This window comes from Coregonus clupeaformis, chromosome 20 (genome assembly GCF_020615455.1).
Source record: "Coregonus clupeaformis isolate EN_2021a chromosome 20, ASM2061545v1, whole genome shotgun sequence".
Taxonomy (NCBI): Eukaryota; Metazoa; Chordata; class Actinopteri; order Salmoniformes; family Salmonidae; genus Coregonus; species Coregonus clupeaformis.
In genome coordinates, this window is record NC_059211.1 from 24,917,164 (window position 1) to 24,932,349 (window position 15,186).

The 15,186-nt window shown below is 42.5% G+C and overlaps 1 protein-coding gene and 1 non-coding gene across 3 annotated transcripts in view; one reads left to right on the forward strand and one right to left on the reverse strand.

The window, feature by feature from the left end:
- Positions 1-2,891: 2,891 nt before the first annotated feature.
- On the reverse strand, positions 2,892-2,966 carry trnaa-ugc. The gene has a single exon. It is a non-coding gene; the product is annotated as a tRNA-Ala (tRNA).
- A 2,104-nt stretch (positions 2,967-5,070) lies between these two features.
- Positions 5,071-15,186, forward strand: part of LOC121534061 (myomegalin) — an 80,304-nt gene continuing 70,188 nt past the window's right edge. The window contains exons 1-3 of one of the 2 annotated variants that reach the window (XM_045205436.1): positions 5,071-5,387; positions 8,571-8,647; positions 14,843-14,948. In XM_045205436.1, the coding sequence (XP_045061371.1) occupies positions 5,199-5,387; positions 8,571-8,647; positions 14,843-14,948 (372 nt within the window). In that variant the 5' untranslated portion in view covers positions 5,071-5,198. The remainder of the gene's footprint in view (positions 5,388-8,570; positions 8,648-14,842; positions 14,949-15,186) is intronic. The other variant, XM_045205437.1, reaches the window with a different exon arrangement.

The following is a 15,186-nucleotide window of genomic DNA, read 5'->3' on the forward strand; positions in this document are numbered from 1 at the left end:
GGATATCACCCTCTCTGTGACTTCCTCGTGTTACCATGGCAACAAAAGTCGACTGACAGACCGAGGCAGCGAATAAGTGTTTGTTCTATCTGGTAATGGATTAATAATGGATTTTATTTACGTATAGCCCGTAAAGATATGCTCATATTGTGTTGCATTGGGGTTACAGATTCAGAGTTCAGGGACTGTTTAAATTTTTTTTTATATATGATTCATTATGCCACACTTTTAAGTTAATTAGCTCTATTCAAAGATATCCGGGGACTCTTGTCTGTGCTGCACCTATTCAAGCATACTTTGAAAAGACTCATACATGACATGACTTTACATTACATTACTTTACATTGCATCACATCGCAGTAAAAGCCAGTACGGTTGCTTTGGCATTTGTTTCCCTGGATACAGCGAAACAGAACATTTTCTGCTTAATTTATTTCCCTTGTAAATAGGCTCCAAACAGTGGCATTTTATGATTGTCTGCCCAATTTTTATATGCATAATTATGGAGCGTGCGGTGTAAGCAGTAATAATTATGAGATTGGACAATTTTAAATAAACAGAAGCGCTGCCCCATAAAAATAATTAGAGTATTTTAAATGGTTGTTAAATATTGCTGTTTTTACTAACAGTATGAGAACAGTAGCACACATGGCCTTTTTCCATTTGATAATTTATTATGTATTATTATTTACTATTTATTTATAGTGTGAATACAGTAGCCCTATGTATATTATTGCAGATACAGTATATTGGCAGTTTGGAAAAGTCCCCATCAAATCAAATCAAATCAACTTTTATTTGCCACATGCGCACAGTGAAATGCTTCCTTACAAGCCCTTAACCAACAATGCAGGTTTAAGATGAATAAAAAGTGTTAAGTAAAAAATAGATAAGTAAAAATAAATAAATAATAATAATAATAACTAAAGAGCAGCAGTAAAATAAAATAACAGTAGGGAGGCTATATACATATTATATACAGGGGGTACCGGTACAGAGTCAATGTGTTAGTCAATGTAATAACAGTAGGGAGGCTATATACATATTATATACAGGGGGTACCGGTACAGAGTCAATGTGTTAGTCTATGTAATAACAGTAGGGAGGCTATATACAGGGGGTACCGGTACAGAGTCAATGTGTTAGTCTATGTAATAACAGTAGGGAGGCTATATACAGGGGGTACCGGTACAGAGTCAATGTGTTAGTCTATGTAATAACAGTAGGGAGGCTATATACAGGGGGTACCGTACAGAGTCAATGTGTTAGTCAATGTAATAACAGTAGGGAGGCTATATACAGAGGGGTACGGTACAGAGTCAATGTGTTAGTCTATGTAATAACAGTAGGGAGGCTATATACAGGGGGTACCGGTACAGAGTCAATGTGTTAGTCTATGTAATAACAGTAGGGAGGCTATATACAGGGGGTACCGGTACAGAGTCAATGTGTTAGTCAATGTAATAACAGTAGGGAGGCTATATACATATTATATACAGGGGGTACCGGTACAGAGTCAATGTGTTAGTCTATGTAATAACAGTAGGGAGGCTATATACAGGGGGTACCGGTACAGAGTCAATGTGTTAGTCAATGTAATAACAGTAGGGAGGCTATATACATATTATATACAGGGGGTACCGGTACAGAGTCAATGTGTTAGTCTATGTAATAACAGTAGGGAGGCTATATACAGGGGGTACCGGTACAGAGTCAATATGTTAGTTGATGTAATAACAGTAGTGAGGCTATATACAGGGGGTACCGGTACAGAGTCAATGTGTTAGTCTATGTAATAACAGTAGGGAGGCTATATACATATTATATACAGGGGGTACCGGTACAGAGTCAATGTGTTAGTCAATGTAATAACAGTAGGGAGGCTATATACATATTATATACAGGGGGTACCGGTACAGAGTCAATATGTTAGTTGATGTAATAACAGTAGGGAGGCTATATACAGGGGGTACCGGTACAGAGTCAATGTGCGGGGGCACAGGTTAGTCGAGGTAATATGTACATGTGGGTAGAGTTAAAGTGCAATGCAAATAGTCTAGATAGCCATGATTAGCTGTTCAGGAGTCTTATGGCTTGGGGGTAGAAGCTGTTAAGAAGCCTTTTGGACCTAGACTTGGCGCTCCGGTACCGCTTGCAGAGAGAACAGTCTATGACTAGGGTGGCTGGAGTCTTTGATAATTTTTAGGGCCTTCCTCTGACACCGCCAGGTATAGAGGTCCTGGATGGCAGGAAGCTTGGCCCCAGTGATGTACTGGGCCGTACGCACTACCCTCTGTAGTACCTTGCGGACGGAGGCCGAGCAGTTGCCATACCAGGCGGTGATGCAACCAGTCAGGATGCTCTCGAAGGTGCAGCTGTAGAACTTTTTGAGGATCTGAGGACCCATGCCAAATCTTTTCAGTCTCCTGAGGGGGAATTGGCTTTGTCGTGCCCTCTTCACGACTGTCTTGGTGTGTTTGGACCATGATAGTTTGTTGGTGATGTGGACACCAAGGAACTTGAAGCTCAGACTGTATAACTAATTTAATGATGAGGATTTGGAGTGAAAAGTGCCTGTAACCTCAGTATCTTCTCGTCCAGTGCTGTGTGATCTACTCTACTTGGTTCCCATTTGGGTGGTTGTGTCATTCTACTCAGTGTTGGCCTTATCGACAGGGACCTTCTGACACCTTTCCATGGACAAACTCAACTAGCGCTAGTTTTATATGGCAAGCTGACTTACAGCCATAGGCTCTCAACTCACACCACACAACTGTACTTCCTCTAAGATCCTTTCCTTTACATTTTTTTTTTTTTAATTTTAGTCATTTTAGCAGATGCTCTTATCCAGAGCGACTTACAGTTTTAGTTAGTGCATACATTTTTCATACTGGCCCCCGTGGGAATCGAACCCACAACCCTGGCGTTGCAAGCGCCATGCTCTACCAACTGAGCTACAGGAGGCCAGTACCTCTCGTTCCTTCACAGTTTTCCTTGTGGTTATTTTCTGGTCTCTTGTTGCACATTTAGTTTGAAAACAACGTTCTAAATAAAGAACCATATGCAAATATCATAGCTGCATTGTGACCCTAGGTCTCTCCTGTGAAGAGTAGAGTATCCCTATTAACCCTATGGTCCAGGCCCTGTCAGAGACTGAGGCAGCCCTATGGTCCAGGCCCTGTCAGAGACTGAGGCAGCCCTATGGTCCAGGCCCTGTCAGAGACTGAGGCAGCCCTATGGTTCAGGCCCCGTCAGAGACTGAGGCAGCCCTATGGTCCAGGCCCTGTCAGAGACTGAGGCAGCCCTATGGTCCAGGCTCCATCAGAGACTGATCTATCTAGCTGGCATAATTGGCCTCTTATTAATGGCGGTTGGTTAGGTGGAAGACAGCCTCCTGCCTCTCTCCTATCTGACTTTCGTTCCCCAAACTGCTTCTGACACATGGAGGAAGGGGTTAGGAAACTGTTTTGACTACCTTCGACAAGGGGCACCATGGAAACACAATAGCGGTCTATGGGAAATGCAAATTAAGGGGTTGGGGGGTTGAGAACGGGACGCGGCTCAGCTCTGCTTGACGAGGGAGGGAAGTCACAGCTGGAAAATGTCTATGAGATGTGGCTGGTGTGACGTAGGAGCCTTTCACTACTCAGATATTTATCTGGACGGCTTTAATCCAGTCTGATTGTAATAATGGATGCTTAGATACACCCCAATAATAAAAAACAGTGGGGTACAATTTAAAAGTTGGTACGGGACTCCCGAAAATGTCTGGATGTGCTCTATCCCATGTAGTACAGTCACTAGACTATGAGCAGTCGTCAGAAAGGGAAAGTACATTGATAGAATAGGGATGGTTTCATTTTCCATGCATCTGGTTTGGTTACATTCAATGATCTCTTCTGAATGAGCTCCAATTGGGTTGTAATGGGTGATGGGTGTTCTGGTGTTCTCTCCAGCTCTGCTATAGCCTATACATTGTGATGGATTAAATGTATTGTATTGATTGTAATGGGTGGACTGGACTAGGGTTCTCTCCCTACAGCTCTGCTGTAACCTATATGATAGAATACAGTGTTGTCACAGATGATGATCGTTCTCTGACCTGTTTGTGTCTCAGCCACTCAGTCGCTGGCCTGGCCTAGCCATTGCAGTCTTGTTTACTTACTGTTTGTATGGTCTACTCTTCATACACCTCTCATTGGTGTGTGTGTGTGTGCACTCATGTGTGTGTGTGTGTGTGTGTGTGTGCACTCGTGTGTGTGTGTGTGTGTGTGTGTGTGTGTGTGTGTGTGTGTGTGTGTGTGTGTGTGTGTGTGCGTGTGTGCGTGTGTGTGTGTGTGTGTCAGTCTGTTTTAGTGTCTTTCCCTCACTTCCACTACCCTTCTACCCCTCACGGCCCACAGGACAGCGCTACTCTGGAATTCCACAGTGACAGCCAGAGCGTTATAGCTCCTAAAAATATCCCTGGATCAGTGCAGCATTCCGGGGTTCAGAGTGTAGTGTTTCCACTAACTCATGTGAACAGGGCAGGAGAGTGGAGCTATAGCACCCCCTTCAGGTCAGATAGCGTCTAGTAACTTCCTGGTTGTCAAATGTTGACATTCGTATCTCATATGCTTCACTCTAGATATACATGAACTAACAGTGTTGTCTCAGCATTTCTGGTTCCAGTTCAACTTGTTTAGGTGTTTTGTGTCTCAGACTGGCCTCTGCCAAATCACTTAGTCCTCTCCTGGGTGGATGGCCTCCAAATCACTAAGGGATCAAATTGAAGGCTACTGCACAAAGTCAAGTGACATACAGTATGCATTACCTATCAGCTACAGCAGCAGAACAGCACTGCCTGTGGTCTGTCTGAGCCATTCTCTCCGGCCTGTGTCAGATTCCTGGGATAACTTCCCAGTGTTAAAAAAAGAAACTAAGACACAACTCTTTAACACCCCTCCCCACTCCTCCTCCAACACCCCCAACCCCCCACTGCCACTGCCAATGCCAATGCCACCCCCAGCCCCCCCCCCTTCCATGTCGAAAACGAGGGGGCAGCTCTCCTCTCTGAGTTTGACTGTCACTTCATAGTTGACCGTTAGTGTTGTTGACCGTTAGACAGTAATGACTGTTCTACTGATAGATTTGAAATGGTCTTTGTTCATGTTATTACGTTTTTATTCAGTGTTGCTTTAGTTAGGATGCGGGACTGAATGGGGGGGTCTGTTGCCCCCTGTGAAAAACCTGTCACCATGTCTAACAGTTTCCGTGGTTACCGCACTATTTCTCAGCACCTGAACGACCTGAAGAAGGAGAACTTCAGCCTGAAGCTGAGAATCTACTTCCTGGAGGAGAGGATCCAGCAGAAGTACGAGGACAGCAGCCACGATGTCCACAAGAGGGTGAGTCTCACTGGGGCAATGAGGGGTGGAGGAGAGGGGGTAGGAGCAGCCACGATGTCCACAAGAGGGTGAGTCTCAAGAGAGACAGAGGAGGGGGTTGCAGGGGCAGGGGATGGGAGCTTCATGGGGAGAATAGCCATTTGTTGCTATTTTACAATTTCATATGCAGTGTTGCTATTTAATGTGCTGCTGCTGCAGTGTGTGTGTGTGTGTGTGTGTGTGTGTGTGTGTGTGTGTGTGTGTGTGTGTGTGTGTGTGTGTGTGTGTGTGTGTTGTGTGTGTGTGTGACAGAGAGAGAGGGTGAGATAGTTTTGGGTGAAGGTCTATGCTGTGTGGTCTGGGTTCATCATACATGAAAATGCTTATTTAGCTCCAGATGATGAAAGAGTCATGCTAAGTCACGCAATTGAATGAATGAATGAATGAATACAGTAATCATGGCCCAGTGTATCTCCTATGCTTGTTTACAGTACATACTGTAGTTTCAAGCTCTCTTCCTGTTGACTGTTTATGCTGCAGCTCCCAGCCAGTGATGATCACGATACCTGACAGCAGGTCTCAGACCTGTTTCTGAGTGTTAACTGCAGCTGCCAATCACACTGCCCTGTCCTTAGAGACTGATCTGAGCTCAGAGATAGTAGAGTAAACCCAGAGCAAGAGCTAATATAAAGAGAATTTGTAAACCGCTTTCCTGCAGTCAAATGACCAAATTGCCCTCTAGTGGCCTCATCAGTGGAATGTTATTCATATTAAAAAAAACCGCCGAAAATCCAGTGTTTCTATGTCAAACAGTTTTGCTATATTTCAGTCTTCTGTGAAATACATTTCAACTCTATATCTGACATGGTATAAGGTGTCTTCTTTTTTTAAAGCCCATAACCATGTGTGTGAGGTGTATACTTTTGTTTAAAGTAGATTTGTTTAAGACTACCAAGTAACACTCTGTGTGACCCTGATTTAGCCCACTGCAGTAAAATATAATAATACCTGGAACGTGATAACTAGTGTGAACAATGCAATGTCTTCCATTAGATCACATGAGCCCGAAGTTATACTGTATATTTATTTTGAAAAACAGACCTGCCCACCTGCCTTTAAAAAGCTGACTGGTTAAGACTGGTTGAGACCGGTCGTTGTGGCAAAGGTGATACCCCAGCAGCTGCTGTCTGGCCTGGGGGCAGTGGGCCAATAGTATTTGAGAAAATCCCTTCGACGCCACCAATCAGAGACCCCCAAGTGAACACCTCAGAGTTTCAAACAGATATCAGCTTTCTATATCCACCCCTCTGACATTACATTTACATTTACATTTTAGACATTACTGCAGGCTACAGTCAAATCAGGTACAGTATATGATAGGCGATCATTTACTCTATGAACAGTTTATGCCTTTATACCTGTAGCATATCTGCTGCAGTGAGACTAGCAGATCAGCTTTCTGTGTGACTTTCTCTGACTGCAGCCTTAGACACCTAGCCTGGTCCCAGATCTGTTTGTGCTGTCTTGCCAACTCCACTGCTGTCATCATCAAATCAAAATCAATGCAATGGAGTTGGCAAGACTGCACAAACAGATCTGGGACCAGGCTACTAGACACCTACAGATGCTGTAATAAACCACTGGGTCGGTGATAATCCACTGTGTTGGCTAACTAGATGTTTACTTCATTCATATTCAACTTTGATATTACCTTTGAAGCATAAAGATCATCCCTCCATCAGCTCCCTCAGTAGAGGATGAAGGTTAATCGCCTTCATCTTGTTATCCACAGCATAGAAATAAAGGTTATCATGATCATATTATAACGATATCATCAATGGATGATCTCCTTGTAATCCAGGGACTTATTTCTATGAAGTGCAGAGCAACAATTAAGGACCGACAGAGCGACTGTACAACAATGTTTTGTGTCCAGACAAGCCATGACCAATACCAATATAATCAAATCAGATGAAAACATCTGATTGTAACGTTTGTTTTGCTCCTTCTAAATGCCATGGCTGCAAAGTATGTGCAGTTAACTTCGTGCACCTCCTGATTAACAATGTTGACAGAACAGAGACAGTAGTAGTCAGTCCAGTAATATTGACAGAACAGAGACAGTAGTCCAGTAATATTGACAGAACAGAGACAGTAGTCCAGTAATATTGACAGAACAGAGACAGTAGTCCAGTAATATTGAGAGAATAGAGACAGTAGTCCAGTAATATTGACAGAACAGAGACAGTAGTCCAGTAATATTGACAGAACAGAGACAGTAGTCCAGTAATATTGACAGAACAGAAACAGTAGTCCAGTAATATTGACAGAACAGAGACAGTAGTCCAGAAATGTCGAGACTCACATGATTCTGCCCTTATTGGACTGACCTCATTTGGCCCAGTAATAATTATAGGCCCATTCCCTACTAACCTAAATAATAAAGTTAGCTGGAGGAATCCCGGCCCCAGGATACTGTAGCAGGAATGCGGAGGGACATTGTGTGTGTGCGTGTGTGTTTATGATGCTTGTGTGCGTGCATGCATTCGTCGTGTGTGTGTGGGCAGTGTGTGTGTGTGTTTGTGAGATTGTGCATGTGTGCGCGGCTTTGTGCGTGTGTGTGTGTGTGTGTCAATGTCCATACATGCAGTGTATGTGTAGGTATGCACACATGGTTTACAGAGTAACAGGCTAGCAATTCAACATGTCTTTGTTATGAGTTCTATATCATACTGTATATCTAACAAGCCACATGAGTGTTCCCATAGCCATTAACAGGCTGTTGCTGCCCTGCTCCAGTACCTGGGGTTATAACTGTCCCTGTTGCTATGGGCTGGGGGCGGTGGGGGGAAGAGAGGGGAGGGTGTTAGATAGGTGGCTGGGGGAGGGATGGGTGGCTGGGGAGACTGAACTAGCAGGTGCTCATATCCCTCTCTGCTATTTATAAACCTGCTTCACTCTCATATCACTGAGATATGGGTTGTGTACTTTTGGAGATTCATTTTGTATACTGTATTATGAAGCCAATCTGAGTCAATTCATGCCTCTTAACAGAATTGAACAGTTACACAATTATTGTTTTATTATATATTACATATGCACAGTTCATGGTTTCTCTATGATATATTGTTAATAATAATAATAATAAATAATATGCCATTTAGCAGACTGTTGTGATGTGACGTTTCTCTCTGTGTGTTCCAGAACATTGAGTTGAAAGTGGAGGTGGAGAGCTTGAAGCAGGAACTCACAGAGAAACAGGAGATTCTGGACAAGGCCCTGTGAGTAAACTACCATGTCCTTGCACAGACAGATACTAGGAGTGTCCAGCCTCCTCACTTTACAGTTGATCTCCAGATTCAGACTGAGGTATTAAACCCCCCCTGTACTGTCCAGTCTGGTCCTCAGATAGATTCCTGCTGTTCACTCTTCACACTACAGCTGCCCTCAGGGCATGAGGGTCCCGGTCCTATATGAACCCCTCCTAACCCTCCCTCTGTCATGTACTGTAGACTCACCTAACAACAGCTTTAAAGCCCTGAGGAATGCCTGGTGGGGAGGGCCGGGCTCTGACATGCTTTTGAAGAGTATGAAGTGGCCTCTGTGGATAGTTGAACTAAAGATAAAAGGGATAAGGGAGAGGGAGAGGGAGAGATGAAGTGAGAGGGAGAGAAGGGGGGTAGCCTGTCGGTAAAATGAAGGAGAGGTAGAGACAGAGGGAGAGGGTGATACGGAGAGAAGGGTAGTCTCTGGGTTGTTTTGCTGAGCCATGGAGTATTTGAGCCCCAGCACCTGTCTGTGAATAGAGCAGCTGTCTGTCTCAGTGGTAGAGATATATCTCCTCAGATACAACATACTCTATACCAGTAGTATTCCAACTTTTTCAGCGGGAACTGCATTTTTTCCACTCGGATTTGGGTGAACCCCGCTAGGGGTCGTGACACCGACTTTGAATACCACTGCTCTATACCCTGTCATAGATCTCCCTCTATAAGCTTGGTTCACCCTAAAGTAGAACCTTCCCTCCTTCATCATCTGACTCTAGACATACTGACTTTACTAAAATTCATTAAAATTCATTCATCTTAATGGTTGTATTCTTTTACCAGTCCGTTTGTTTTGAATATAGTTCTCTCTATTTACCGTGCTAAATGTTAGATTCAAGAATAATAGTGTAACACAACTTCTCATAGAAGTACTTACCAATCAATCAACACCTTATTCCATACTTAATTACATTAATTAATCAGTCTGGGAACAAATAATTATGTTAATGTTTTTATTGGTGGGAGGAAAAAACATAGTAGTTTCTCATGGACACACTGAAGCTCCGATGAGCTTATCAGATCATCATTTAAATGGTGAAGAGCAGGAAGCCACTGAAGGTGCTCCTATTGTCTGTACCACCATAGAGTCTGTAGTTTACAGGGAGACACAGGTAGACCACATCTCCCACCTCTAACTCCAGGACAGCTGCATTAGATACATTTGCAAACATGCCATCATTGTCCCCTTCATATGCGGATGCCATTCTCTGATCATTCTTATACAAAAATACACCCATTTGTGGATATGTATTTGTCAAGATACAGAGAGAACTGTATCTGAAGTAGTAGACTCCCCTTACTGGTGCTGTGAAGATACCTGCATCAGGAAATACATATTTACACTACCAGTCAAAAGTTTGGACACACTTACTCATTCAAGGTTTTTTTTTTTTTTTTTTTTTTACATTGTAGAATAATAGTGAAGACATCAAAACTATGAAATAACACATATGAAATCATGTAGTAACCAAAAAAGTGTTAAACAAATCAAAATATATTTTATATTTGAGATTCTTCAAATAGCCACCTTTTGCCTTGATGCCAGCTTTGCACACTCTTGGCATTCTTTCAACCAGCTTCATGAGGTAGTCATCTGGAATGCATATCAATTAACAGGTGTGCCTTGTTAAAAGTTAATTTGTGGAATTTCTTTCCTTTTTAATGCGTTTGAGCCAATCAGTTGTGTTGTGACAAGGTAGGGTTGGTATACAGAAGATAGCCCTATTTGGTAAAAGACCAAGTCCATATTATGGCAAGAACAGCTCAAATAAGCAAGGAGAAACGACAGTCCATCATTACTTTAAGACATGAAGGTCAGTCAATGCGGAACATTTCAATAACTTTTAAAGTTTCTTCAAGTGCAGTCGCAAAAAACATCAAGTGTTATGATGGAACTGGCTCTCATGAGGACCGCCACAGGAAAGGATGACCCAGAGTTACCTCTGCTGCAGAGGATAAGTTCATTAGAGTTACCAGCCTCAGAAATTGCAGGTCGAATTGCTGCAAATAAACCACTACTAAAGGACACCAATACAGTGGCTTGCATAAGTATTCACCCCCCTTGGCATTTCTCCTATTTTGTTGCCTTACTGATTTTGGGGGGTTTGTATCATTTGGTTTATACAACATGCCTACCACTTTGAAGATGCAAAATATATTTGTTTGTGAAACATACAACAAATAACACAAAAAAAACAAAAAACTTGAGCATGCATAACTATGTTCTCGGGGTGATGAGAGGTGTTGGGTTTGCGCCAGACATAGCATTTTCCATGTTGGCAAAAAAGCTCAATTTTAGTCTCATCTGACCAGAGTACCTTCTTCCATATGTTTGGGGAGTCTCCCACATGCCTTTTGGCGAACACCAAACGTGTTTGCTTATTTTTTTCTTTAAGCAATGGCTTTTTTCTGGCCACTCTTCCGTAAAGCCCAGCTCTGTGGAGTGTACGGCTTAAAGTGGTCCTATGGACAGATACTCCAATCTCCACTGTGGAGCTTTGCAGCTCCTTCAGGGTTATCTTTGGTCTCTTTGTTGCCTCTCTGATGAATGCCCTCCTTGCCTGGTCCGTGAGTGTTGGTGGGTGGCCCTCTCTTGGCAGGTTTGTTGTGGTGCCATATTCTTTCATTTTTTAAAATAATTTATTTAATTGTGCTCCGTGGGATGTTCAAAGTTTCTGATATTTTTTTATAACCCAACCCTGATCTGTACTTCTCCACAACTTTGTCCCTGACCTGTTTGGAGAGCTCCTTGGTCTTCATGGTGCCGCTTGCTTGGTGGTGCCCCTTGCTTAGTGGTGTTGCAGACTCTGGGGCCTTTCAGAACAGGTGTATATATACTGAGATCATGTGACAGATCATGTGACACTTAGATTGCACACAGGTGGACTTTATTTAACTAATTATGTGACTTCTGAAGGTAATTGGTTGCACCAGATCTTATTTAGGGGCTTCATAGTAAAGGGGGTGAATACATATGCACGCACCACTTTTCTGTTATTTATTTTTTCGAATTTTTAGAAATAAATTATATTTTTCATTTCACATCACCAGTTTGGACTATTTTGTGTATGTCCATTACATGAAATCCAAATAAAAATCAATTTAAATTACAGGTTGTAATGCAACAAAATAGGAAAAAAGCCAAAGGGGATGAATACTTTTGCAAGGCACTGTAAGAAGAAGAGACTTGCTTGGGCCAAGAAACACGAGCAATGGACATGGTCTGGAGTCAAAATGTGAGATTTCTGGTTCCAACCGCCATGTCTTTGTGAGACGCGGTGTGGGTGAGCGGATGATCTCTGCATGTGAATTTCCCACCGTAAAGCATGGAGGAGGAGGTGTTATGGTGTGGGGATGCTTTGCTGGTGACACTGTCTGTGATTTATTTAGAATTCAAGGCACACTTTTCACCACAGAATTCTGCAGCGATACGCCATCCCATCTGGTTTGGGCTTAGTGGGACTATTATTAGTTTTTTAACAGGAGAAGGACACTACACACCTCCAGGCTGTGTAAGGGCTATTTTACCAAGAAGGAGAGTCATGGGGTGCTGCATCAGATGACCTGGCCTCCACAATCCCTTGACCTCAACCCAATTGAGATGGTTTGGGATGAGTCGGACCAGAGAGTGAAGGAAAAGCAGCCAACAAGTGCTCAGCATATGTGGGAACTCCTTCAAGACTGTTGAAAAAGCATTCCAGGTGGAGCTGGTTGAGAGAATGCCAAGAGTGTGCAAAGCTGTCATCAAGGCAAAGGGTGGCTATTTGAAGAATCTGAAACATAAAATACATTTTTATTTGTTTACCACTTCTTTGGTTACTACATGATTCCATGTGTGTTATTTCATAGTTTTGATGTCTTCACTGTTATTCTACAATGTAGAAAATAGTAAAAATAAAGAAAAACCATGGAATGAGTAGGTGTGTTCAAACTTTTGACGGGTACTGTATATATTCACAAGTACATTTTTCTTCAGCTGTCATCATATAGCTTAAATGGATGCAAAGGATGTTGTACCTGTGAAGTGGTTGTAAGCCTTGCTGATGTTTGTGATGACTTTGCTGTAGGTCAGAGTAGTTTCAGTGCTGAATGGTCCAAGTTGAATATTGTCTGTCAGAGCAGTGAAGAACGCCACCTTTGGTTTGTCTGTGAATATGGGTAAGAATAAAGAACTAAAAGCTACTGCTTGGGACTAGTCATTGCACTTATCAAGCAAATATCTTATTCTGTTATCCATTGCATCTATCTTTTTACATTTCAATATACTGCGACAATTATCAGGGCAAAGTAGGGGTCTGGAGCACATTTTTACAGTTTCCAAAGGTAGTAGGCCTACTTCTAATTCCTTTTTCTGGCACATCTATGATCCACACTAGCGCCACATCTTTGAACTCTGGTGAACTTGAACGACGGCAAAATAACCAGCCAAAATGTCTGTCTCCCAGGCAACCAGCAAAACACAACACAGTACAATAGTTTAGTGCCTCGGGTTGACTTCTCATTACAGTCATGTAAAACATTTATAATGAACATCATTGTAACGCCATACTGAGGTCTATAAGTTGTGATGTCGTTGTCTTATCACCTGCATTCTGTCTCTTCAGTTCCTCCACCGCTCTCTCACTGCTTGTCAGTCTGGTCCCCATGGCTAGAACAACATTCAGTCAGTATCTTTTCACAGCTAAGTTGGTTTAGGCTACTAATAATATAAGACTTAATTGATAACATGAAAATATGACTGTCACAAATGACCTGCGCTCAATATCTTCAGGTTCTCCACCTGGCTCTTATAGAAAGTCTCTGTTCCACCACCATGCCTCTCAGCTCCTTCAGCTCAGTCCAGATGATGTCAGGTTTGGTGGTGGTTGTCTGTGGGTCGGTCAACGCTGAAGTCTTCTGGCTCTCATAGTGAACTTCATTCCCCCCCTCCCTCTCTCCCTGAGACCGTGACCCAGACAAACACAGCAGCAACACCAGTGGAACTACATAAGCTTTCATTCTGACAACACTCACACCTTCAGTGTACCTTCTAGTATCTTGGGGTCCTTTTTATATTTTAAACATTATGTCTCACAGGTGTTATGGGTTTTACAGTATTTTAGGTAAAGGCCTCAAATAGAGGACATGGATAAGATTATTCTAGTCTGAGTTAGTGCTATCTAAAGGTGGTCAACACGGTTGTGGGAAACATCAACCTGTTATATTTTTTGGAAGTAATGGTTGTTTCTTTTTGCAGGACTTTTCCTCTGTTATAGGAAAGTGATTTCTCAGTACAATTAATGAATAGGTATATTCTATAATCAGAACATTTTTTAATAAAAACTATCAAAATGACAGTTACAGTTTATGTAGGTGTGATCCCTCCACACAAACATAACATAATTTATTGGAGTTTTATTTACCAATTTTTATTCATCAGCACTGTATACAGATAATGAATTACTTAATAAATCAATTAAGTACTTTGTCAAGACACAGTGAAATCTCTCCAACACTATAGCCCTGGGGGAGAATGGCTACAGAACAGGGTCAGTCCCTTTAGGACAGGGGGTGTTCTCTCTCTCTCTCTCTCTCTCTCTCTCTCTCTCTCTCTCTCTCTCTCTCTCTCTCTCTCTCTCTCTCTCTCTCTCTCTCTCTCTCTCTCTCTCTCTCTGATTCATAAATAAACAGAGGTTAGTTCTGTGATTGTCATTAGAGTTATAAAAAGACTGACTGATTGCCAAAGTGGAAAAGCAGTTAGAGCAACAGTCTCTTGAGAGCAGCAGTAGCCCTGGGCTAACTCTAACTGTACTGTGAGGAGCAGTAATGGATGCTCGCTGTAATACTGAGAACTGTCAGAGGACCACAACGCATTCAAGATAAATGTAGAGAGCAGGGACCAAGCCTCAGTCCCTGGATTACATTATATAATACACTATCACTCTCCAGTGAGAATGGTTGTTAGCTTTTAAACTTTGGAATAGTAAAATACACAGGGTACAGCAAACGACATACCCTGCAGTACAACAGTACAGACATCTACAGAAGCATGTATCATTTTTATATGAACATACAGTATGTTATGTACAGGATGTGAAATTTTCATTCTGCGCTGTGAGTTTTATATTTCTGGTACTAAAGCTGTATCACTGTGATCGTGTGCTCTGATAGGTCGACGTCTGAGAGCCTGACCAATCAGAATGAGGAGGAGCTGCAGCGTCGCTGTGAGGCGAGGCAGCAGGAGATCCTGGAGACCAAGGTCCAGTTGCTGCAGGAGGTACACGCATACATTTATACACACACTCATTTTCAAATGCTGTGGTTACATTACACTGACACTCCTCAATCCTGATTGCATGTATCCACTCCTCCCACAATACAGTACTCCAGTAATAATATTGTAAATATACTGTACACATCTCCCCTCCACAATCCTGACGCATTGTGTTGTAAACAACCCTCCTTAACTAAATGTTAATAAACTATTGACATGACCACTCTCCTCCTCTGCTGTG